Source organism: Gouania willdenowi, chromosome 13 (genome assembly GCF_900634775.1).
Source record: "Gouania willdenowi chromosome 13, fGouWil2.1, whole genome shotgun sequence".
Taxonomy (NCBI): domain Eukaryota; kingdom Metazoa; phylum Chordata; class Actinopteri; order Blenniiformes; family Gobiesocidae; genus Gouania; species Gouania willdenowi.
Window position 1 is genome coordinate 6,861,230 of NC_041056.1, and position 27,798 is coordinate 6,889,027.

General features: G+C 37.4%; 2 protein-coding genes and 1 non-coding gene across 4 annotated transcripts in view; 1 reads left to right on the forward strand and 2 right to left on the reverse strand.

Moving 5' to 3' along the window:
• Window positions 1-4,268, reverse strand: part of mtus2b (microtubule associated tumor suppressor candidate 2b) — a 33,512-nt gene extending 29,244 nt beyond the window's left edge. For both annotated transcript variants that reach the window (XM_028463922.1, XM_028463921.1), the window contains exon 1: window positions 4,162-4,268. The gene's annotated coding sequence lies outside the window, so the exon portion shown is untranslated. The remainder of the gene's footprint in view (window positions 1-4,161) is intronic.
• Window positions 4,269-4,373: 105 nt separating this feature from the next.
• Window positions 4,374-4,446, forward strand: trnak-uuu (transfer RNA lysine (anticodon UUU)). Its single transcript has one exon. It is a non-coding gene; the product is annotated as a tRNA-Lys (tRNA).
• A 1,481-nt stretch (window positions 4,447-5,927) lies between these two features.
• LOC114474045 (high affinity cationic amino acid transporter 1-like) lies at window positions 5,928-24,686 on the reverse strand. The gene is given in 12 exon segments (XM_028463926.1): window positions 5,928-7,525; window positions 7,827-7,935; window positions 8,013-8,164; window positions 8,244-8,449; window positions 10,082-10,184; window positions 12,772-12,911; window positions 13,112-13,334; window positions 15,347-15,460; window positions 15,550-15,720; window positions 15,803-15,961; window positions 17,179-17,573; window positions 24,548-24,686. Coding segments are annotated over 11 exon segments (1,932 nt in total). The 5' UTR covers window positions 17,549-17,573; window positions 24,548-24,686; the 3' UTR covers window positions 5,928-7,340.
• Window positions 24,687-27,798: the final 3,112 nt, after the last annotated feature.

Sequence of the window (27,798 nt, forward strand, 5' to 3'; positions counted from 1 at the left end):
TAGTTCTCTTTCCTATAAGCTTGACTGGATTCTGTGACATTGTTTCAATGGCTGGTGGCTAATGATATATCAGCTAATGGCTTTTATTCTTTACAGGCATTCACTTAAAAGTTTTCTCTTTAACGACGTTAAAACTCTGCTGGCTCTGAGTCTCAACTTCACTTAATACCAAAAGTAAACCCTTGGATGAGATGACAAGGTGGCAGTTCTTACTGCCTGAAACTTTTTTTTAAATCAAGTTTGCAGATAAAACTAGTGGAAAACAGAAGAGGAGAAAACATAATGCACAACATAATAACCAGTGACATACGACTTATTTCTTTCCAGCATGTGTTGATTCGGGGAGTATACTGTATTAGTTATTATTGTTAATATAATTGAAATGCAGCTCCTTTGCGGTGAACATTACACAAAAGCTATGCCTGCAGGCCACAAAAAATTTGCAACTATATTTGGAATTACAAACTTTTTTGACAGAAAAAACATTAAAACTGTACAGTATGACAAATTGGGAGCAAAGGCTTTGGTGCCGATTTGATTTATATTGTGATTCTGATGTATTGCAGTTCAATAGTATTGATTGTGATTTCAATTATTTAATTTCCATATCCCAAAAAATATGAATTGTACACTTCTAGAAACACGAGTAACAATCAACTGCACATGAAAGTGAATTACAATACATGTTGTATAAACCCAGTGGTTGCCAAACTTTTTCTGCTGCTTGATCTATGAAAAACTCTCAGGGCCACTCCCATAACTTTTTTTTTTAAATGGGTAAAAAAAGTGACTATTCATATTCAAATCTCATAAGCAGAAGAAAATTTACAATCACATATTTTGCATATGACATCACGCACCCCAGTTTGAGTAACTCTGTAATAACCATCAACAACATATGCAGACATGGCATAAATAAATAATGTAACTTTATTTTTTTATATCGTCACTGTTAGGAAGTTTTATTAAAAGGCTTGAGGGGCTGAAACATAAAAGACACCAAACACAAATGAAGATTAAAATATTTATTAACTCAAAGTTCCTAAAAAGTAGCAACAGAATCAAAAAGAACTCAAAGAAATGGGACTGGAGACTTTGGCCAAACTGAACTAATGTAGGGAGGACACTGAGCCAACCCCATACAGGGCCGTCACACCCAACGTCCACCCTATAAACTACAAAAATGTACGAAACACTAACTCCAATTTAAATAACATGAAAACAAGACTACAAGTAATTTACAGCCCAAACTAAAATAACAAACTCACAAATAAGGAGTGGGGAGCAGAATGGAATCTGCTGCGTGGCTGATGGTGTTGTGCCTCCTTTCTTCTGGTCCTCTCAGTCCCTCTCCACCTGATTACTGATCTGAATCAGGTGTGTTAGGTGAGAGAGGAAGGGCAGGCTGAGAGGCCAGGGCTGCGTCCAAATAGTCCCTCCTATCTCCTTTCCTATCCACTGTTCCTTCACCCTCGAAAGTGTTTAAGTGGTGGCCATGATAAAGAGCGTCCAAATTGTCTCCTTTGGTAAAGGATGCATCAGTGTTTCCTAGGCTAAAGGAGGTTTTAAAGGAAGCACTGAGCCTCCTTTCCTTAGCTTTTTGAGAATTGTAAAGCTTCTTATCATGGCTGCCACTGAAACACTTCCGGGGGTTGAGGAAAAGTGGATAGGAAAGGAGATAGGAGGGACTATTCGGACGCAGCCCTCCGTAAAAGTCACCAAATGGATAAATAAATTGATTTTTTTTTAAATACGATGTATTATGAGTCAAGATAGTTTTCCCCATCCTTATTGATGGCCTTTCCCAACAAAGTAACAATTATTTCCGATTGGTTTGAGCAATGTAATGAGTTCAGGCCTTTTTATTCCCCTGATCTCAATGCAATCAAGCATTTATGGGATGTGCTTGACAATCAGGTCTAATCTAATCCCTCGAGCTCCCGCCTTCATATTATATAGTTATGGCCTTGTTGAGTTACTATGAAAGCAAACAAAGGCGATCCACATAATGTTAGACTGATAGTTATCATGTTATGGCTAAAAAAAAAAAAGGCAAGGTTATTTCACCTTTAAGGCAACTGGATACTGTTTAAACATGAGAGTCTCCTTGCAGTGCAGGCTGACATTACACTAAACGCTGCCTCAGCATCCGCTCTGCAGCATCCGATCAATGAATCAGAATCTTTTACAACTGCATAGTGTCCCTCGTAACACTGTTGCAAACAGTAACAGTTTAAACCCATCACAATCACCTTTAACAACACTACAGAAGAAGTGAACATCCCTCAGTGCAGAAGAATTAGTTTTCCCGACTTATTGCTTCCTTCCCTTAAATGGATTTTCAGCCTCAGATGACTTTCCTGCAGACGATGACACTACACTACACAGGTCCTACAATATGGCTCTATTCAATGCTCTGTGATGACAAGATGGAAGATTATATTTGCAGTGGGACGATTGGATCCAGATGATGAAGATGTAACCTTGTAAATCAAATTGTAAATCTCTAACCTTCAGCTGGGATTTACCATCAACATAAGAAAGCATTACACTAATAAACAACATAGAGTTTCAGGTGTAAACAACCACAGCAGAAATTAATGTGCAAATTGGAGTCTGATTTATTGATATCGGTCATAATATGTAAGCGATGTATTAAGCACAGTTTCACTTCCTGTAAGTTCTTTTTTAATAACATGTTATGGTTTCATTTATTCAGACAACTGTTTTGTCAGAAATTTGACTTTGATCTCCTGACATATTTCGACTGTAAACTGCCAGTTCTTCAGGGCGTCTGCTGATCACTTTGATGTTTCCTTGAGTTCTTGTTGTCCTTTTTTGAATAATATGCTGAGGTTAAATTTATTCAGACAACTGTTTTTCAGGAAATTGCCTTTGATCTCCTGACATGTTTCAGGAACAACATCAAAGTCAGTTTCCTGAAAAACAGTTGTCTGTCTAAATCAAACCTTTAAATATTAAACACAGTTTCTCTTTATTCAAAGACCTTTATCCAACAGCTGGATTATCCTGATCATTCCCATGTATTTAATGCATAAAGTTAACACTGATTCTCTAACTGAAAACAAGTACCGGTACATACTGTGAGTGACTGGGTGGCACTTTATCACCTTTTTTTGACATTTCCACCCACACGCCACATGTACAGTATGTTATACTGATTCACATATTAATACTGTCCCTGTTCAGAGTGTATTTCTGCCTTTAAATTGCTGGGGTTTTTTTTTGTTTTTTAAAAAAAAAAATATCCAATGGATATTTTCCTGCATACAGTCAGTGCCCCTGCTGTGTCCCCATTATGGCACGATGGAGAAAGTGGGAAATGATGCTTATCCCATCATCAGTCCCCGTCCCTGCAGAACCAGCCAAAAGGAATATACAGATTTAAAAGATACCTGTGTAACTGTGTGTGTGTCCATGATGAACGCCAAACAGCTTAACATTGAATCTCATTTTTTTAGCTACACTATACACATGTAGCTGAGGCCTTTGATTTCATCCTCCAGCTTCACTTGGTGCTTAATCTGGAATTCCTCATGAAATATTAAGGGTGAGATGAAAATGGAGGCAGCAGACTGTTATAGGACATATTTTTATGCCTCAGTTGACCCTGAGGTTCTTTGTGTCGCCAAAAAAGGTCCACAGATGTTTGAACACACACAGGATAATGTGTCTAAAACTGGGTGCAGATGAGAGAAAAACATAAAAGCAATGGAAACATGCAAATAAATAAAGTATTATCAACATGAAACACTACTGCTTGGGCCATATTTTAATATTATGATGTTTTAATTTTTGCATAACGTGACAAACGTCATGCATTATCTATATATACATCTATAGAAGATGCATGCATGTCATCTTTCAATGCCAGACAAAAAATGCATTATTTTTTTTTCATTTTAAATATAAGCATTAAACTTGAATAATGGCTGCAAACCCTTGATTTTCACACTCCGAGCAGATGCTACATTGATTGTGATCAACAACCATCTGCAAACCATTCAAAAACGACTTGATAAATAGATCCAAACCACAGCATCATCCGCAGTCTGTGTAAAACCAGCAACACAGGTGCTGAAGCTGAGAGGAAACGACAGAAAACTACCTGTTCATGGGGATGAATAGAAACATGCTTACCTTAGCGCTTAGACTGGTGTGGTCCAGAAGATGGAGAAGAGGAAGAAGGAGAGGAAGGCGTGTAAAAGGTGAAGAGAACCGTCTGCTGCTGCATCTTTGGAAAACAGGGAGGAGAGAAGCTGTGAATGTGACACTAAAGCTCCCTCTACTGGTCAGAGACTGTATGACCTTACCTCAGGTTTTTCTCAGATAATTGTCGTTTACCTGTCAGAGCCCGGATAGCTCAGTCGGTAGAGCATCAGACTTTTAATCTGAGGGTCCAGGGTTCAAGTCCCTGTTCGGGCGATATCTTTTCTAACACGGAATTAAGATTTACCTACTCTGATAATCCGAATTGTAGCAAAAACTAACGAATACGTCGTTTTCATGACGCGTCATCAACCCGGAAGTCGCAATATTGGAGATATCCAGCAGAAAAAAAACAAAGCGCACGCACACAAGCAATTACCAAATTTTGAGAGGTAATAGTGAATTATATTGCAGTGTTTTTGGCTGTACCAATCGGCCTGACCGTGAAAAACATTTGGAGTTTTATAAACTTCCAAAACGTATAACAAATCAGGGAGAACAATGTCAAAAATGATCAGAGGAAAGGAGGCGCTTGTGGCTAGCGAAGCTAAACCAGGACCTACGAGGCAAAAATCTGAAAAACATCCGAATTTGTTTGGCCCAATTCTTGTCAGGTAAGTGATATATATATATATATATATATATATATATATATATATATATATATAGCTCCTCCCATTTCTTACATACCCTAATGCAGTGGTAACCAACACGGTGCCCACATGGACCACAAGAGGGGTCCTCAGACCTGTTCTTACTGCTCCGTATAAAATCTGATTTACTAGCCAGGCTTCAAGCTCACAAAGAAAAATACATACTGCTGCACATGACAAGTTTTTGTATTAAATTAACATCTTCAAATGTTTATTTTCACTGAAACATTGGGACAAATTTAAGTATTTTATTAAAAAAGCTGCAGATTGTAATGCTTGGCTTGTTTAAAATACAAAGGGGATTTGTGTGAAACATTACAAATATGCTAAGTTGTACAAATGTTACATGTTTTACAATTAGTAGGAATATGGGAACAATTTCCTATGGAATTTAACAAAAATGAAACAATTTCTTGAATAAAAAAAGACAAAGCGTTGCCTGTTGAAACATTTCCTACCTTTTTAAGATACAGTTAGTTTTTCTTATTAGCTTACCTTTTAATTAAAGTGAAACTGTGAAAACGTAGTATTTAAAGTGTATATCAAACTGATTACGTTTGAAGTAGCTCAGTTTCAGAAAGATTGGTGACCCCTGCCCTAATGCATGTGTCAAACTCATGGCCCGGTTGCCAAATCTGGCCCTTTGGAGCATCCAATTTGGCCTGCAGGAGAAAGTAAAAATTAAACTTAACAATATTTTGCAGGGAGTCAGTTTTCCTGTGGCTTTTATCGCACAATTGCAGGAATTGTATGTTAAACTGTTGAGAAAATTCAAAATTCTTATAAAATCCATCAATTTCCCTCAAATTATTCTATAACATTTCCCTTAATTAAATACAAATTGGTCACAAAATCTAAAAAAAATTTGATTAGGACTGATATCTGTCACATTGCTTGGATATTGTCAGTTGTAGAAGTGCAAACTAGGGCACAATAACGTTGATATTACTTTGTTTTTTCGCCTAAAATCTGTGGCCGACTTGCGATCAAACTTCACATTTTAAAACCTGCAAACTTTTCGAAACATAAAATCAAAATGCTCAATTTTTCTTTTTACTTGGCATCCTTTATTTACAGCAGAAATGTACAAACCACAACCAGGAATCAGTTTTTACTGCTCCAACATTCAACATTAAAAAAAACAGCAGTGTTTTTTATTTTTATTTTTTGTTAACATTTGTGCGGCATGCAGGGTTCAGCATGAAACAGACAGAGTTTAGGTAACCACAACAAAGTGAGCACCATTAACTTTAGTGTAAAGTTCAAATAACAAGGCACTGGTTTTGGCAACATTCATTTGACCCCAAACTGAAGAAGAAACGCATATTTACAAACATTCTCCACAAATCACACACATGTACACACCGTCTGTCGTTATTTACAATTACAATTTCAGCATTTCTGCCCTGTTGTTAATGACAGAGATCTTTGTGAAGAATCGTCAGTCAACCAATACGAGATGACCATGTTGTATTTGGCAAAACAGAAATAAAACTGTTATTGTTTAAAAATATTTCATATACGCAGCATTTATTTTTTTTCTAAAACCCATACGTTCCTTTATATACAAAGAACAGACGGAGGACTATTACATTCATTTCTCTCTGCCACCGTTCACATTAAAAAAAAAAACTTTTTTGGAAATCTTAAATTATTTTAGCATTTTGTTTCCATGACAACATGATTTTGAGTGTTTGAAACAGCAGCTTCACAGACATAAATGAGTCACAAAACTGCAGAAAATACTCCAAAATCAGCCAAAAGCTTGAACAGAATAAATATACTATATTCTCATTAACCCTGTTTAAATACATTTTTCAAATAAAATGTCTTCCTCCAAACAAAATAAAAGCTCTTCCTGCATGTCTTACCTGTTTTCAGTAGCAACATTACAGTGCCACATGCTGGCTTAAAGAGGTACTACAGTGTTTCAGTTGATATTAGTTTAAATAATCTCAAGAAACCGTGTACTGTACGTGAATGTAAATGAAATTTTCAAACTAAAAGTGATCTTTAAAAAAAAAAAAAATACATGGATGAAATAATAAAAGGTTCAGCGTTTTTTGTGTTTTCCAAAAATATATAAATATATGTACGCAAGCGCCAATTAAATTATTAAAATTCATCACATTTGGCTTCATTTTTTCAGATTCTCTCAAACTTTTCAGTAACTACATATAACAATGAGCTGTAACAAAATCTGAGCCTGCAATGTTGAAATTTAAAAAAAAAAAAGATCTCAATGTCTAACAATGACACTTAAATAAATAGTTTTACCTTAAAAATGTAAATAATCACATATTTCAGTACAGAGGTGGGCATTAGCTGTCCTGTAACATGCACATGTGTAAACTGGACGTTTTGAGAGTGTGTCACGTTTGATTATTCAGAAACTAGCATTGAAGTTTTCCGTTAAGGTGAGAACTGTAATTCGAGGCAGGTTCAAATTACAGGACTTCAGGAGTCGACATCGTCATCGTCGTCGTTATCTGGCGTGGGGGCTCGTGGGTCGTGTAGAAAAGCTTGTTTCTCTGTGGTCATCGGTTCTCCTTTTATTGTGCAGGCTGGTGTGTAGTGCGCTGAGGTCGAAAGAGCCGCCTCGGTGCTGTTTCTGATGCCGTAACCGAAGTAGATGATGAAACCTACGATTACATAAGTAAACGATAAAGATTTGAAAAATGCATGGAAGGAATCTATTACTTTTAAAGCTACTGGAGACTAAAACCTTTTTTTTTAGCATTTAAAGATGTAGTGTAGGTTGAAATTGCGCTCAATAGTTTGTTTTCATCTCCACTGTAAACACTCAGGCTGTGTTTGAAATGGCACTCCGTTAGGGGTGGGAACCTCTGGGTACCTCACAATACGATACGCGATACAAAGCTCACGTAAACGATTATCTCACGATATTTAATGTGAGAGGAGAGGGGGTGTGTGAGTGAGTACCTAAGACCATCCAGATGGCGAAACGCGCCCACGTGCCTTTGTCGAGCTGCATCATCAGGTAAACGTTAACAAACATACTGATGATGGGAATGAAGGGCAGCAGAGGAACCTGAAGAAAAGAACAAAGAGTGGGTTTGATGTTGAAAAACTCACTGTTTGTGTGTAGTATCAGACACAAATACTTACTTTGAAGGCCAGTTTGGTTTTACTCTGTGGCTGCCTGCACACAATAATGGAGATAAGCAAACACACCACTACTATGATAGAGAGGACAGCGATGGACCAGGACGCGAACCCTCCATGAACCGCAACCACAGAGGAAACACACGACAAAACACCTGGTGGAAACAGCAGAGGTGAACAAAAACTGCAATCGTTTCAATTGGCTTTATTCCAGCCTCTTTAAACATTTCTCACCAAGTATACTGGTGCAAATGTTGACGATGAACCCAGATAGGGTGGACGGCTCGCTGTTGGAGGGAAACAGCAGGTTCCTGATGGTGAAACGATCCTCCGGCTGTGGCAGGATGTCACTGTTCCCCTCGTTGTAGGACTCTGGTAATTCAGGATCATCTTGAGTGTTGGCCATCTCGTAGGCGGCGCTGGGCTGTTCAGGCTGATACCTTCAAGAGGAAAATACCAAACTTTAACCCTGATAGAAAAAAAATCCCAAGAGCAGCCCCTCCCCTCCCCTCTGTGCCCATCGTTCCACATAAACGGAAATAAAATAGAAACTAGAGCAGCTAGAATGCTCATTATTTTTTGCAAAAGAAAACAGAGACTAGTGTTGTACTACTTGAGGACAGTCTTGGTTTCGAACCACATTTTAAACGTCTTGGTCTTGTCTCGGACTCAGGATTTTTCATCAAGACCAGCACTTAAACTATTTTTTAATGTGATAACAATGAGAAGAACTGGATAAAACGATAGATATCATGAGTTATTCATGCGTTGATCCACACCGTATAATCATTGCAACCATCCCAAAGTGACTGAGTGACGCACACACCACCACACACAAGCGAAACAGAGGTGGGAGGCTGTACATTCACGTCACATAAAAATCTGGTTTTCAGATATTAAGAATAATTGTGAATTTATCAGTAGTTTTAGTTGCAGACACCTTTTAGTCAGTCAAATGTATTTAAAAGAAACTAAAGATAGAATGTTATTTAACTGTCAAACCTTTTTATGATTTAATTTTTTCTTTTATGATCTTGGTCTCGGTTTGTCTCTGTCTTGGTCTTGACTCAGTCTCGGCCCCCAAAAGTCTTGGTCTTGTCTTGGTCTTGGTGCATTCTGGTCTCGGGAAAGTCTAGGTCTTGGATAATGTGGTCTTGAGCACAATACTAGCGGAGACGTTTGCCTCCAACTTACGTTCCAAAACATGCTAGAGACGTCATTACGTGAACGCTACATGGAGAGCAAAACACACAACTTGCCGCGCCACCGCTGAGTAGCGTCAAAAGGTCGTTGTAGCGGTGTAGAAGCAGGTGAGCGAGCTTAGATACTGATAGTGTGTGTGTGTGAATGAGAAATATTGCTTCAAGAAACAAATTATCATTCACAAGCAGCTTTGTGTCTCCAATGTGTCAAATGTTCAATGTAAATATATGTATTACATATGATAAAATGTATGTATAAATTTTGTAGTTGATAAATACTTTGTTCAGGTTTCTATATTAAGTATTCATTCCAGCAAGTTAATTTTGTCCTATTTTTTGAAATATGTTAAGATTTTATTTTTTTCAGACACATTTTTTTCAAGAAAAAAAGTGATAAAACCTTTAAATATTATAGTTAGTAATTTTTTGGTTCAGCAGTAGTGATCAAATTAAAAACACCTCTGCACTCTTCATATAAATGATCATATCTCACAAAGTGTTCAAATCACTACTGGGGTGTATTTAGCTATGTTTTGAATCATTTATTTTACTAAATATAATTAAAAAAAAACATTTCTGATTTATGTATTTTCCTGTTTATAACTCAATTTTAACACCTTTAACTCCTGTTTGTGGATAACCTTTTAGCTTAGGTTCTAAGGGTTGAAAGGATTCTAGAGATATAAAGTATTTGAAAATATTTCATCAATAAATGGTTCTGGTGATTATTGGTTATTATTGCAGTCATCAGATTGTTAAAAAGCACAAAAAGAACACTTCATAACACGGGCTTAAAAAAACTCAGTTTAACTTCAAGAATTGACATTAACTTTTGATTAACTTGCGAGAATAATTGCAATCAATGAGTACCTGAGCACCATTACGCAGGCAGCCACCAGAGTGTAAGCCAGCAGCGTGCCGATGGACATGAGGTCAACCAGGTCCTTCAAATCAAACAGGAACGCCATCACAGCTGCAGGACACACAGAGAGAATAACATACAATGTCACACAAACTCATATATGTGCTTAATATTTAAACATCGCATCAACATTTTTCACAAACGTGGTATATTGCCACCATGGTCATTCCACAAGGGGGCGCCGTTAACTTTGGCCATCCTCTCTCAGCTACCTACCCGACATTAGCCCAGCCACAAAGGTGGAGATGAGGGGCGTCTTCCTCTGGCTGACGCGAGCCAGAGAGGAGAAGAGCAGCCCGTCGCGAGCCATAGCAAAGATAATGCGAGGAAGAGGAAACATGGAGCCGAGGAGACTATGTCGAAAAGATGGAGGAGGAAAGGAGGAATGTTTGTGAACACTTGGATTCACCTTTTATTCCCAGTGCACATCCAGATAAACAGGCACAGTCTCCCACTTATCAACAAGAGTTTGGACTTGTTATCAATGTGTCAAAAATCACAGAATACTGGACTTTAAGATGATTCCTTTAGTTACTTGAATGTTCATAAGTCGGAGACTTTTTGTAGGTTGAGTTAGGATCAAACTTCCTTAGTGTTTATCGAGTGCTTGTGTTAAGGTCGGGGGAGTCAGGAGTTAGTGAGTTTAGTCCAGTGGTTCTCAAACTTTTTCGGGTATTCCCCACTTTGAATAAAGGTGAATTTTCAAGCTCCACCTGTGCCCAAACAATATATGGAACTAATAGGTAAAAAGTAACATCATACTTCATAATTAATCAAAAACTAAATTAAACTAATCATCACCTGCATAAAAAACAAATGTAAAACAAAAAAAGGACATTTTTGTTCTGCTCCATGTGGTACATGCCGACAAAAATCATTATTTTTACACTTTAGGTCCAAGTTACATTTTGTTCCCAGCCACATATCTAATGCAGTCTAATAATTTAATGCACTTTTAAATGTGTGTGTAGGCATTTTGTGTAGTGTTAATTATCTTTATTGTCATGAATAAAGGCATTTAAAGTCCAAGTGGCATTATATAACATTTTTAATAGAAAATAGAGCACCCACCGATAATTTTAAATGAAGCCATCTTTTAATCCATTGGACCCCTGGTTCTATTTTTAGTAGGTTTTTTACCATTTCCAAAAAGTGTGCATTTCACCTCCAGCGGGCTCAATTCAGACTCTACTGCTGAGATGGGTAACTATCACAGCGGGGGCCACAAGAATCTGATCCAAGGGCCACATTATCAACATTCATGTCAGTATTTAGAATGACTAATCAGAGCATCAATACGGGGGAAAAGGGCTCTGACATTTTTTTTTTAATGTTTTTGGAGTCATTGTGTCTTTTTGTTGTTATTTTGTGTAATTTTCTGCATTTTAGTTGACAGATTGTGTGTCTTTGGAGCTATTCTGTGATGTGGTGTTTTTTGAAGTCATTTTGTGTGTACGTTTGTGTCGATTTGTGTGTTTTGAGAGTTATTTCGTGTATTATGTCGGGCTTTATATTCCTTCCAACTTCTTGAAATACAATTTTTGGGGATTTGTTTTGGGCACCGCACAAAATTAGGCCGAGGCCCACAAGATGCACATGTCTGCTCTACTGCCACGAGAGGCACATTTTCTCAATGTCAGAAACAAATGTATTCCTTAAAACATGTAAAAAGCCATTCAACCATTTCTAATTTATTTGTGGAGCTGGGCCTCACAAACTGTGTTTCAAATTTCTGTGTTTAGGTTGTAATGGTCGGGTTTATGCCATCATTAGCATAAACCCGACCCTGCTGCTGAAGCACACTAAACTTCCGCTGGAGGCCGATCCAATTAGCCCCCTAGCCAGAAACAAACCACATATTCGGACTCAGGGGAATAAAACGCGTCTGCTGGTGCCACATTTTCCATGAAATGAGCACTTTTTTTGCATTGCGATTGTGTGTTTTGCATCTAGCAGTTCTGACTCTACCCGGGAGAGATACATATATTCGGACTCGGGCGGAGCAGACCTTTCCGCTGACACCTTGTTTGGCCCAATCTGGGCACCTTTGGAAACAAATGGGAGAAGCACCATCTCTCGCATTGGCACAGTACACAAAGGCGGCGCCCTTTCCACGCGTGGGCGTGGTTCCAGCGCCTCTAACTGACACACCCACAGCGTTTCAGAGCAGAGAAGTGCTTGTTTTTCCATGATTTTGAGACCTAATTTTACATACATACTTAGCGACCGTTTTTATGTTTCAAATTTGGCTCAGTGGTCTATGACATGTTTCTGTGGTGTGACAAACTCATAACACATTTATTTCTGCTTTACACAGACTTTAAACTTCAAACATTTGACCATACACATCATATATCAAAATGATCGTTGGGTTCTCCATTTTCTTTTATCATGCCACTTGGACTTTAAGACTTTTCTGTTTGTCACTCCCCACCTGTCATGTCATTAGTACAAAGGGGCAGATTACACAAGATTATTCTTCTTTCTGCTCCCTTTCATTCAGAAGTTTGTAAACTTTTATGCTATTGAATTGATTTTTTTTCTTTTTTAATGATTGGTATAAATAAAAAAAACATAAAATAAATAAATGTCTTATGCCACACACTTTGAGAAGCACTGGTTTAGTCTGGGAGCTCACCTGCGATCACACCGGATACTACGGTAGCTGTCAGAGGGGTTTTGGTTCTGGGGCTGATTTTAGCCAAAAATTTGAAGAGCAGGCCATCTTCTGCCATGGCCCAGATGACTCTGGGCATTGGGAACATGGAGCCCAGCAGACTGGTGCGGGAGGAGAAAGAGAGAGGCGAAACAATGCATGCCGTGCAGGTGAATCCACACAGTTAAAATAAAATGCTAATATTAATCAGAATATAACACGTGAAAAATGTTAGCAGGTAATGTAAATTAAAGGTATTTTTTTAGTCAATGTCAGCTCTGATCATTCTGTTTCATGCTGAGAGGCAGATAGAGATCCTTACCTGGTGGACAACGCACACAAAGAGCCAATGGCCACTGCGTACGTGGCTCCCTCCCAGCCTACATACTTGAAAGCAACGGGCAGAGGGCTGTTCTTATCTAACATGTAGTAAGGCATCATCATAGTGAGAGCGGCCGAGACACAAAAGTACGCCACGAAGCAGATGAGGAGAGAGGCCACGATCCCCACGGGAATGGCTCTCTGTGGGTTCTTCACTTCTTCACCTGAAGAAGAGGACGAGACGAAAATATCTTTAGAAAGTACCAAACAATTCAAGCTTCTAAGATAATTTGACACAATGTTGAATAATAAATACTGTTTTTATTTTAATGTATCAGAAGAAAATTTACATGATATAATTTTCATACACATCCCCAAAGTGTTTTTTTCATTGATTCCCTCAATCGTTAGTTAGAGGGTGATTTGCTCCTTTCCTACTGCAGGGTGAGCCCAAACACCTCACTCCAGTTTGATGACGCGTTCCCACTTTAATGACGAATTTGACTGAGCTGGAGAAGCCACGCCTTCAGGAAGCTCTCTGCCGTGATTGACATGTAAACAGACACGCCCACAAAGGTGAGCATTTCAGTGTCCTTCGCGTAGTGCTATGTATTATTTCTACAGTCTATATACCGACGAACGCCCCGCCCCCACACTCTGTCTTGTGTTTATAAAGCAGCATGAGCTCGGCTACGGAGTGGGTGGGCCGTCCTCTGGCCCTACGTCACCGTGCAGGGAGGAGGAAGTCAGTGTCTCGTCTATAGACACGCCCACTCATGAATATGCATAAGTAGGCCGCAAATCAGCCTGTTTGTATAGAGTTGCTCAGAAAGTGACTTTCAGAGGCTAAAACTCTGGAAAACAGGCGAGTTTAGGAAAATAAACCTCAAATACTATGTTTTTGGGGTTCTTAGAACAAATGGAGATTGGTGAAAAATAGCATGACATGGAGCCTTTAAGTCCCGGTATGAGGTTTTAAACGGTTCTATGGTGAATGCAGCACATTTCATTTATAAGAGCGTATCCATACAGTGTGTGATTGGGATGTGGTGGAGTGTCATTTTGTCCTGTATTATCCACTTTATTTTGATTTATGAAATGCTTTGTTTGAACGTGTACATTTGTTTAACCCAGATATTCTTTGGATGACTGAGGGGAAAATTACGAGTTGGCTGTACAGAAAAGAGACTTTTGCTTTTGTCTGTTTTATTATAGTGTGGGGAAAAAAAGACAAGTTTCGTATCCAGTCTGAGAAGTTTTGTGCAGGATGTTTGTGGTTGGATGCTGTGGTGGCAAAATTAATAAATCATATTTACTCCTGTATCTTACTCATTGAACGTATGCTTACTTATAAGATGTAACCTTCTACCTAGATGTGCCTTTCTTTTGGGTAACCCTAAAATTGGCCCCGACAATGCTCTTTGTCACTGTTTCTGTTGTTTGTGAAACCGGCCATTTTTGTTCAGTGTCTCCAAAGCACATGAGAGCTAGGCACGTATGTGCATGACACTTAAATAAAATAAATCATCATCATAAGAGAATTAGAAAACGTTTCTCCATTTGTATTCATGGTTTGCTCCTAAGACTTTGTCATGGACTAGTTGCGACCCACTGCTATAAGTAGGAGCTCCAGTTTCCCGTCATTGTGGAAAAAGCACAAAAAAGACTGAATTTATTTTGTGAAATGTACATGACAATTTATTGTTTTTTTGTATTTTTGTTTTTAAAAACCCAAAACAAAATCAAGCTGAAATTGCAATATGACAGGAAATACACCCTGAAATGCATGTTGAGGGTAGTAGTAGTAGTAGTAGTCGGAAGGACAGAAACATACATTTTTGGCCAAAATCTGACTTAATATGATATGATATGACAAAGTACACGTCCTGAAATGCAAACAACTACACGGATGAAACCATCACTGACATGTTTTGGGACAATATCATGTGTTTACATGCAATTTTCAACCATTAAACAGGTGGCCTAATGTGTAGCAACTTTAGCTAACAGACGATGGTCAAATCTCGTACAAAATCTCGCGTGAAGTCTGCATTTTTGCGTTTGTTTATTCGGTGCAAAATATAATTTATCAATAATAGTAAAGTCAATTAACCGTATTAATCAAGTTTGGCATGATTTTAAGTTTAAAATCTGAAGAATGCCAATGAAACAGATATGAAACGAAAAAAGGGTAAAACAGAAAATGGTTGCGTCTATAGAAGTGATCCAGTCTGACCTGTTGTGGCGATGCAGTCAAACCCTACAAAGGCGTAGAAGCAGGTGGCAGCACCAGAGACGACTCCAGTCCATCCAAAAGGCAAGAATCCCCCTTTACCAAGAGCCACCTCATCTGGTAATGGGATGGACATACTGGAAAAGAAGTCAAAACTCAATTCACATCAAATGCTGATTTTAAAAAAAGGGTTTAACTTCACTCACTTCAGACTTGAGTTGGTGGTGACGTTGAGAATTTCCTCTGGGTCCAGTTCCAGTTTTTCACACTTCCTTTGACCAGACCGGAGATGACGACAAACACCAGCACCAGCACGTTGACGCAGGTGAACACTTTGTTAACCCAGGCTGATTCCTTCACTCCAAAGGCCAGGAGTCCTATAACAGGAAGTGGAAACACAGAGAAATGATCCACGAACCAGACGAAACGTACCCGGATGATGCTGATCTGCAGCTTTACCCGTCAGAGTAATTATAATGAAGACTGCAAATATATCTGGATACTCTGCCAACACTCCAGGGGCGTTCATCGTCATGTGCTGCCTGCAGAAATACTCGATATGACGTCCAATCAGCTCGTCAAAGGTGGCGCTCCAGGCTCGGGCCACGCTGGAGGTTCCTGCAGAACACAACCAATCTCTGAATATGTAAACCAGGGTTGGGGTCCATTAGAATTGTACAGGGTTCCTACAGCTTTAGTCAAATTAAATGCAAGACTTTAACACTTTTTATTGCCATTTGAAACTAAATTTAAGACCAACTTCACAGTAAACATAACTAGGAGAAAAACTGCCACATCAATTACATAAGGTTATGGTAATTTTTTCCAGTGTTCAATACAGATGTGCAACTGACGGCCCCCAAAGTACACACACAAAAATACACAAAATGCACACACAAAAACAGACTAAAACAATCAAAAACACAAGATGACTACAAAAATAGCCAGAAATCTATAAAACAACAAAAATACAAAAAATAAAAACCACAAAGAAAAATATTTGTTAAACAGGCAATTTTCGTTAAATTTACAGCAACAGATTTTTCCAATTGTGATAATTAGAATTTCATCATATTTGTAATGAATTATCAATTACGAGATTACAACAGGGTACCCGCATGTCCTTAAAAATTCTTAAAAGGCATTAAATCATGAATCTAAAAATAAGGCCTTAATTGTCATAAAAGTGTCTTAAATCAATGTTTCAAGTCTTAAACTTTAACACATAACAAGTATGATTTTATGATTGTAATTTGTCTCACATTATAAAATAAATGGTAACATTCATTAAAATAAAAAAAAAAAATTACTAAACAACATGGGAAAATGTTGTAATCGTAGTTGAATTGTAATTGCATTCAGATAATTGACTTTATAACTGTAATTGGCATGAACATTCTATAAAAAAACTGTCATTTATAATTTAAATAAACACAAGCCATTGGAACTATTTTACAGTTCTATGACTTAAACATACGTAGTTAATAATTATTAACTACTTTCAACACTTGTCTTTATTTATTACTATTTACTTCTATTTATGTATTTTAATCTTTCTGCTGTATGATGATCGACTGCTGTCAACAAGATTACACTGTATTGTTATCAGTGCAATTACAATAAAGCTTCTATATATTCTATATTTACAGTAACTTTAGTAATTGAGAACATAATTGTTTTTCTGAGGATGAAAACTAACAATTGTAATTTTAATTGTAATTGGAAAAAATGCCGATCAACATAATTGCAATTGAGTTGAACATGAATAATTGAATATGTAATTGTATTCAACCCTGAACTGATATTATTCACTGCTGAACGCCTAGTTTTCGTACCGATGACGTAGGAGAGGATGAGGTTCCATCCTGTGATGAAGGCCCACAGTTCTCCAACGGTCACGTAGCTGTAGAGATACGCTGAGCCAGTTTTGGGGACTCGGGCACCGAACTCTGCGTAGCACAATCCGGCCAGGACGGACGCCAAGGCGGCGATGAGGAAGGAGAGGACGATGGCGGGCCCCGAGCTGTCCCGTGCCACGGCCCCTGCCAGGACGTATACGCCGGCCCCCAGCGTGCTGCCCACGCCCAGGGCCACCAGGTCAAACGTGTTGAGGCAGCGCGACAAGCGGCTCTCGTCAGCGTTGCAGTCGACCACCTTCACCCTCAGGAGCTGCTTCCCCACATCTTTTAACGTGGCCAGAATCATCCTGGCAGAGGTTTACACCACGTACCTGTACAGTGCACACATAACAGGATGTTAGCGTCCAAGGTTCCATACGTGCAAATCACGGCAGAGGGTGCTGGTAACCCAGTGGTCGGTTGCCATGCAGATATTCTGTGCAGTGAAGAAGAGATGCTATGTGCTAGCAGACAGAGCTAATAGAAAAACATGTGCTAAAGGGGTAAGGAATCATTTATGAAAATATTTAAGAGTAGAAGGCGGCCAGAAACAAAGTAGTAGCAGATTCCGCCCGCCACCTCAGCATTTGGACAAGAGAAGGATAAATATATCGCGCCCTCTGTTGTTTAAAAAAAGTACTGCGATTCAATTTTCAGAAAATCAATATCAACCGTGATACCTATGAATCAATTTTTAACTGCCTTACGATTCATCGTTACATCCCTACTAAATGGTTAAATTTCCTTTTCCATGCAAGAGCTTTCCATTCCACTTTCATGAAAAACATGGCGAGCGACAAGAATTTGAAAAAATGAGTGAGCACACTAGAAATCAAACTGGGGCATCCATGACCCTGGGACTAAAAACAGTTTGAGGATGCTGAATATGAGACTAAAATAAGAGTGGATTATCACATTATAAGTAATATTAGATTTTAAAAGCACTAGAGGTGTATATTGCCTGGCATCTTGCGATACGATTTGTATCCCGATACATACGTATGTCACAATACGATACGATACAGTATATTCCGATATTAAAGTATAAGGCGATTATTGCTATATATATTATATATATACATATATATAATATATATATATATATATATATATATATACATATTATATATATACACACACATGACTTAAGAAACAAATAATCTGTAAATGTGTACACCTTCATGAAAACATTATGTAGGAAATATATTTTATTGCCATATTTTACACTCAAAACATTGGCTTTAACATGCTATGTGCCAACAACTTAAAGAAAAAAAAAACACACAATCTACTTGTGGCTTTTAAACCAACTTTGACTTTAGTGCAACTTAACTGAGGTACAGTTATGCCAAGAATAACAAATAAATGCAGAAAGTCAGTACTTTCTTTTTAGATTTTATTGAAAAAACACAAGCTGGTCAACATGGACAGGTTTCAGAGCACTTCTTTGTGCAGTTACTGTTAGGGGTGACAACAAATCGGATTCAAATTTCCGAATTTTCCCCCAATTTTTTTTAAATTTATTTACTTTTTCAAATTCATTTTTTTTTAAAATTTATTTTAATCAATTGTAGAATACTGTAGATATTATGTTGAAAGTTAAAATGTATGTAACTAATCTGTTAATAATAAATGGGTCAGTTTTTCTCATCCCTACTGTTGCTGACTATTGTTCTCTGTTTGAGTAACATCACTTGATCAAGCCTTTTCTAACATTCTACACTACAGAGTAAGTAATTAAAAAAAAAAAAATGTATGTATGATTCATGTTGATATCGGATCAAAATCGGTATCGGCTGATATGCAACGCTCCAATATCGGTATCATATCGGCAATGAAAAAGTTGTATCGGGACATCCCTAGTTACAATGTTTCCTGCAGTGGAAATACTTTCCTGGTTAAATAAAAAACAGCCCTATGGTTAACTTTTATTGTAGATAAACATTTGACCCTCACGGTGTTTGGTTTATTTTAGTTGTTTGCTCTACAGCGTCATGGAATCAAACGTGTCAAACACAGATGTCATTCTTCAACCAATGTCAATGGCAAACAAGGTCGAAGCAGTTTGGTGGTTTTTAATAAAAAGTCAATCACATAATCCTCAAACAACTAAGTCTGAATTATGTAAACAAACACATTTAACCAAAGGCATCAAAAACCAAACACATGAAACGACAACACCAGAACGTTTGGGGTCAGACCAAACCTTTAAATCTGCTTTAGAAAAGAAAATACAGTAGGTAGCTCTAAAGAAGTTCCTTAATAAAAATAAAAATGTTATCTTATCAAAAGTCAACATAATCAAGCTGCATGTAGAATACAGTGTGTACACAGTATCCACTCATTTCCGTGACAAAGAGAGCTAGTGAATTACATTGTCACAATGAAAACACAGTATATTAGCGATGACTTTACTTACTCACTGTACACACTTCCTCTTCTGTCACGGAGTTACTCACTGATACTGCTTTTTATTTTTTAATTTACAGCCTCCCACAGCTTCCTCTGCTGTGACCGCTTTGCACCGAGCTGCAGATGAATGGATTTAAAGAGTTTTTTTCCCAGCATGCACTGGTTAAAATAAACACGTGAGACGAGTGTACCAACAATTCAGGTGTCTGCCTCACAAATAAAGCAGTGACACATCACATGGCCCCAGGAGGGATCAGCTGTGACGGAGGCAAACATCCCCCCCCAACCAACACACCCCTGTCATTATCACCAAGTCTGGTATTTACTGGCACCAGTCACTGTATGATAATGGAAAGCAAACTGATGATTTATTTAGAGGTCGACAAATATATGGACTTTATTCAAGATTTTTTTAATTCATTAAAATATTTTTTAGCACTTTAGAATAGCCATTAAAGGAAAAAAGAAAGAACATAAAAAACATTCATTCGGATGTATGAATATACAACAACAACAAAAAAGTAATAATAATAACGCATCAATTTTATATAGCGCTTTTTTGGACACTCAGACGCTTTACAGAATGAAGGGATTATTCTTTCACTCCACACTTAGTGGTGGTGAACTACTATTGTAGCCACAGCTGCCCTGGGGCAGACCGATGGAGGCGAGGTTGCCAAAGTGCACCATCGGCCCCTCCGACCACCACCAACACTCACTCATGCACGACATTCATACTAGGCAATGTGGGTGAAGTGCCTTGCCCAGGAACACAATGAAAGATACCACTGGGGTGAGCCAATAGGCTTACAAATAAAAAGCTGATATAATAGGATAAGGATATAACAGTGCACGATCAAACATCTTTATTCTATTATATCCTTAATAGGATAAGGATATTTGATCAGGCACCCTTGTGGGCAGCTGCAGCCACCACTTGACTGACGGAAAAACCCTGCATTTATATCATATGAGTGTTTCAATTGTCTTTCATAATCAACGTGCTTTAAAAAAAAGTATATCGGCCTCAAATATCGTCTTTTTTTTTTTAAATCCTTGAAAATCCCACATCGGTTGACCTCTAATATTTTGTGAATATGTTTATCGTGTTTTTGATTTTTTTTTTTTTAATGTTATTATGTCTACTTTCAAGTCATTTCTGTCCATTTCAGTGGCAAATTTCAGTTTTGTTGTATGATTTAGTGTGCTTTTGTTTTGTGTATTTTTGTTGTTGTTTTTTTGTATATTTGTCTTCTTTTTGTGTAATTTTGTTGTTGTTCTGTGTGCTTTTGTCTTTGTTTTGTGCCTTTTGTTTAATTTCTGTGTTGTGTTTTGTGCATATTTGTATATTTTTCTCATGGTTTTGATTTTTTACTACTGTCATTTCTGTCCATTTCAGTTTCAATTTCAGTTTTGCTGTGTGGTTTAGTGTATTTTTGTTATGCGCGTTTTTGTCTTTATTTTGTGCCGTTTTGTGTATTTAACCCCTTATTCTGTGTGTTTTTGTTTTTGGTTTGTTGTGAATCATTTTGTGTACTTTTGTTGTCATTTTGCGTTTTTGGAGTCATGCGTGTTGTCATTTTGTATATTTTTTCTGTTACTTTCGTGTAATTTTCTAGTTGTCTTGTGCATTTTGGAGCTATCTTGTGTATTTTTCTCTCATTTTGTGCATTTTTGGACTAATTTTGTGTGTTTAATTTTAGGAGCTGCACAAAGCAAACACGATTTATTTATTTATAACTGATGGTCTATTTTTGTCATTGTTTTGTGTGTTGTGTTTGTATAATTTTTATTGCGGTTTTGATTTTTTCATGTTTTGTCTATTTTTTTTTTACGTCATTTCTTTTTTTCTATTTCAGTTTCAGTTTTGTTGTGTGATTTAGTGTATTTTTGTTATCGCTTTGTGTGTTACTGTCTTTGTTTTGTGTATGTTTGTGGTTGTGGTTGTTCTGTATGTTTTTGTCTTTGTTTTGTGCCTCTTTGTTGTTGTTTTGTGTATTTAACTCATTCTGTCCGTTTTCCTTGTTGATTTGTTTGTTACGAGTCATTTTGTGTACTTTCGTCATCATTTTGCATTTTTGGAATCATTTTGTAGATGTTACTTTTGCGTAATTTTTTAGTTGTCTTGCATTTTTTGGAGCCATTTGGTGTATTTTTCTCTCATTTTGTGCATTTTAGGACACATTTTGGGTGTTTAATTTTAAGAGCTGCATTAAAATAGATCAAGGGCCGCCCGCATGTGACCTTTGGGGCCCCAGTCATAGCACAAAGAACTGTGTGTATGATTTACACACAAAAAGTGAGATATCATATTTCATGTACTTTGACTGAATCAACATGTCCCAAGTACAGACTGCACATTCATATTTTTACTTCAATGACTAAAAAAAAAAAAAACATCCCTAAGTGTTTTCCTGCGAGAACATCTGGCACGTCACAGCGATGCAATGGTGGCTGACTGACTGTAATACGCACATGACAGGGCACGCAAAGACTAAAAAAAGGAGGGAGGCTAAGACAAAAGGAGCCTGCCCTCTTATTAGCCAATCAGAGAAGTGGAAAGCCTGCTGTCAACACACACCCAACGTATGTGAGTAAATCTGGAATAGCATTCAATCACGTGCTCGACAATATCCCAACGCAGACAAAATATTGCTGCTCCTTGAAATGACTTTTACACAGTGTCATTGTGTCTTCAAACAAGGACAAAGTCAGAAAAGCAGTCAAAACAAATTACTTTAGAGAAATACCATCATAGTACAAACAGTGAAAAAAACTTGACCTGAAGTGACCTCTACCCACCAGCAAAGACCAGTGGTTTCTAACCCTGTATTTGCTGTGGTACCAGTACCTTTTTCTTTTTATTATATACTGTACATTATTTAAAGCTGCTGGAGATGATAATTTTGTATCAAACAAAGAGTGTAGGCCTCACAGATCAATAAAACAAAGATTATTTGCTTGAATAAAAGATGTAAAAGGTTAAAGTTGATGCTCATAAAGCTTAGTGCATTGCATTGTGGGATGTGGAGTCCACAGACAATTTTACTTCATTCTTACTGTGATTTCTTGTGTTTGCCCACGAAAATTCTGCCAAAGTGACTTCCCAACTCATTTCTGGTGTTTTCCGTGCTGAGAGATGAGACAAAAGCACTGGCGAATGCTCATTTTTTCAAAGCATTTTCTTCCAACAAAAACATCCAAATCCTGATGAAATTGAATGTCTTGTGGAGTGAGGTGATATCATTAGGAATAGGGACATCCCGCATGACGTCACGTCATTTAGAGCAGCCATTTTGACAGTCTACAGGTAGTTCAATATAATTTAATGTATGAGTGGGTTCAAGTTAAACATTTCATTTATATTGTGCATTGTTGGAATGTCAGTGCTAAATATATCGAACCAATTAATATCTTTATGTTGTGTATGACAATTTTGAAAGTTTTAATGTGTTTTTCATGTGTGCATTATAATCAAAATTATATGAAGATGGGACAACATTTATTTATTAACAGCAGCAATTATTAGAAAAAAAAAAAAAAAAAGAAAACAGGATGCCGACAATTTGATTATTTGTTACTGTAATGTTGAAAAAAAGGGGTGGGACTAATAAGTTGTTCCCACCCACAAAAAGTATGTGTATGCAGTAATATATATAATTATTGTTTTGTTTGGTTTTTTTTCTGGAGCGGAGCCATCTGCATCAAATATTTTGTTTATGTAATGATGTTTCGTGCATTCTTGCATTTGTTTGAAATAAAAGTGTGACGATATCTCGATACGATCAATTATCGATATCCTCCCGCTAGGTATCGATTTTTTAAAAAATTTATTTTAAAATTTAAAATTATTATTTTTTCAAAACCTTTTCTGCCTTTTCACAAAAATGTGCAGGTACGTCTTCGCAGAAATGTTGTAATTGTTTGTTGAAGGAACCAATATATTGTTTACTGGAATAGTGCATTATACTGGCATCACTGGTAAGAAAGACCCTATTTTTGTTTACAGGAAGCACTATTGGAGATATTTATTCGTTTACATTGGTATGTTAACACTTATTTACAGAAATGTTGCACTAAAATAGTGTCACTGTTCATAGGACACTTTTTCAATGTATTGTCTTTCAGAGATATGAAATAAAAATTGTATTTTTTCACTTGATCTTTTTTTCCTTATGTCATAGATTATCGTAGATTGATTTCTGACCAAAATATCGACAATTGCGGTATCGTTATATCGTGAGATAATCGTTTTCGTGAGTTTTGTATCATATGTATCAAGAGGTACACAGAGGTTCCCATCCCTACTAATAATAAGTAAATGTTTTCATATTTTTAATTTATTTATTACTTGAATAATTATTATTAATTCATACAATTGCAATATTGTAATTTTAGTGAGGTTACTACACATTTAGAGACAAATACAATGGGACTACTAATTTTATTTTTTTTTTGGTGTTCCGGTTTTCGGTCTCGGTTTTGGCATTTTCGGTTTCGGCCAATAATTTACATTTGGGGTGCAATGTCTAATAAAAGAAACTAATGTCTGGTGTGTGTGTGTGTGTGTGTGTGTGTTCACCTCAGCTCACCCACGAACAGCTGAGGGAGTTTGGCGCTATAAAAGGAAACTTTAGCTCACTCGTCTATGTGCGCTTCCCAATCCCACCACTTCTACACTGTTTTAAAGACATAAAACTGTCTGTTTCTTTCTGCCACTGCTCACATTATAAAGTTATTAGGCGGTAATTCATGTGTGATGCCTCATGTTTGTGTTGCGTCAGCCGTGTAGCTGCCTTAGGAATGGGCGGAAGCACATGGCTTCACCACAACTCAAACTCATTCCGTCTACTTTTAAGTTAAAAAAAAACAAAAAAAAAAACGTCTTACTTACCTCACAAAGTCGTTAATCACAGACAGGACGCTTAGGGTTCGCGCAGTGGAGCAAAAAACTACAGAAATATCATCGAAGTGAAGCGTTTTCCTGCACAAAAAAAGGATGCAAGATAAGATGGGTCGGCAGGAAGGGCGCGCGGAGGTGAAACGTGCTCCTCGCGCAGGAGGAAGTTCTGTGTTCGAAGCTCCACCCGGAAACACGCGAGTACCTCACGTGTCCACCAGGTGGCAGTGTTTACCAATTTAAGCCTCCTCATGAGTTTGTGTGAGTTCTAGGATGGTCATTTATTTATTTATTTTATTGAATGTTATGCACAGTACAATCATGCTTCTCAGTAACAGAAAAAAAAAACAAAAAAAAAAAACAAGTGCATAGAACATTTGTGTCAAACTTATGGTCCAGGAGCCAAATCTGGTCCTTTGGAGCTTCTCGATTGACCCGCAGGAAAAAAGGAAAAAATGACAGGGAAAACAAGGTTAATCATTGCGTGAATGAAATTCATTAATATTTGCATGTGCTCACAGTGCTTATATCTCATGATTCCAGTCATTTTTAACGTAAACAGTGGGAAAAAACTAAAAATTCCTACAAAATCTTACAATTGTCCTCAAATTATGAAATAATACTTGCCATAATTAAGTAGAAATTGGTCACAAAACCAATAAAATGTAAAGTGAAAATCCTGTTGACACTGATATCTATCACTTTATTGCTTGGATATGGTCGGTTTCTTACATATTTTGTGTTTTATTATGTATACAGTACATACTAGTAGAAGTGCAAACTAGGGCACAATAATGTTGAAATTACTCTTTTACCTGCATAAAATATGTGGCTCACTTGAGATCAAACTGCTCCATATTTGGCCCCTGAACTGAAAATAGTTTGACACCTCTGGCATAGAACGTGACATCATAAACAAGACAATATAGAAAAAAAGAAAGAGACATTGTATAAAGGAAATAAAAAATAAGTAGATCATTCTAGATTAAAAAGGTTACAAAGCAGTCAGAACTCTAATCTTTAAATAAATCATTCATCAAATTACTTCTTAATATTTGTTGATTTGATAAATTCTATGCATACGCGGAGATTGCGGGGGACAGGGGCATTGTACATATAAAATGTACATATTATATTAATATTTTAAGTGCCATAAAACACAGCGGCTATACAAAATATATATCTACCTCAGGTGTGTAGTATAAGTTTTCAGTGAAATAATCACAAACGTTTGAGGCTTTAGGTTGGTTCTTCTTCTGTTGTGCAGTTCTTCTCCACAATGTACAGTGAATGGTGAAGTGACGCCCTGCAGCTCATGTATGGTACTGCAGCAAAAATGAAGCAGAAAGCGGTCGCCGCCCTGATTTAATCATGAATTTAAAACATTATACGACGCATCAGTGCACATTTTTGCAGACACCTTTATCGATTATCCATCCATCCATCCATCTTCATACCCGCTTATTCCCGTTTATCAGGGTCGCGGGGAACATAATCGATTATGTTACTAATTATTTTGGCATTATTGTATATATTACACACATTGTGGTTGGCACGAATCTTGAGACGGACTATATATTTAATTTTTTTTTTTTTTGCCCCCCTAGCAAGAATCTCAAACTATGTAATGTATATGGTTCTATGTAACATTTACACTCAATGCTGAATGCTGTAAAGTGTGAGTTAGTTTTCTGGAATTTAGACTTATGGATGTGGAATTTACCATGTAAAACTAATTGTATGTTGTAGTTTTTTGTTTTCATATCGCTGTCAGTGTTACTGTAACTTTCAAATTATTAATAAAAAAAAATGTTCCATATCCTTCCAGACCAGTTCAATTACTAAATTTTGAAATTCAAGAATTAGTGAGATAGATATTATTTATTATTTTATATTGCATTTCCTTTATCTTGTGTGTGAGTTGTTGGATGGTGATGAGAAGCAGCAGCAGCACACCCTGGAGTCATGTCTTCATTTCAGCCCTGCGTGTTGACACCGTCCCCCCCACAGTTTCTGCCTCTTTTTTTAACACTCACACATAAACACTGCTGGATTACGAATTGCTTGTGAAGTTGCAAAAAGTCTCCATGTAGCGAAACAAAGCGGCTCTGATTCATTCCCCCTCGCTCCTGCTGAGGCTGCGTAACAGTGTCATGTGGAGATCCTCTTATTTCAGCTTGGATCCTGATGTCTAAAACAAATTAATCTAAGAGGGGGTGAGGGGGGGGGGGGGTACCAGAATTAGGTCCCAGTAGTCACAGCTAATTTCTCCACTCTAGACTGGGATGCAGATACCTTTGAGATCAGTTAGGTGTTTGGTTGGTTCTTTCACTTGCTTCACGCATTGATTGAACTGCATCAAAGCCCTGTGTACATAATGAGGGAAAGAGCTTCACATTCTACATTAAAGTTGGCCTCTGCACACCCTGAGGGCCAATTGTGGCTCTGCTTTATGAAAGGCAGTTGGAGGTGATTTTTTAAACAAGGCAGTTCCTGTTGGATTGTGTCAATCAGGCACTTTCAATAAAATACAAGATAATTTAATGGAACCACGTATTGTTTCATTAAACACAAGATATACACTACAGCAGTATTGTATATATTAGTATGGAGCGAGGGCCATTTTATGAAGGTGAGGCAAGTGAAGGGGCCGATAAGTACGGAAACGGATTAGGGCCAATTTTGATGGGACTCATTATACATTACAGCAGGGTTATTAAGTTAGTTTGGATCGAGGGCCATTTTTGAAGGTGAGGCAAGTGAAGGGGCCGATAAGTAACTGACGGCGTTACTACATAAAAAAATCCCTCGAACTTTCTTAAAAGTATGTCTAACACCTCAGCCGCAATGCCATCAAGTCACCTGGGGTTTCTTATTTTCAGTGATCGTGGAAAATGGACGAAAATTACAGAATTCACTTCCTGAACTGGAAACTCACTAAACACTCAAATATTGAGAAAAATTTTATTTGCTTTCATAAGGATATTTTTCAGACGTTCCTACATTGAAATGTATCGCAAAACCGCAATGGAAACTTTTTCCGCAATTATGCGTCATTGGACGTCAGTGACGTACCTGGTCACATGACGTGATGTACTTGGTCACATGACCACTTCTCTCAGAGAAAACATGACGCAGTACAAGGGGATAGAAGAGGAGACGAGACATTTCTTAGCGTTATACTTAATTATTACTGCCATATTAGACAGCGAACAACAAAGTGTGTTATATGGAGAGTTACGAGG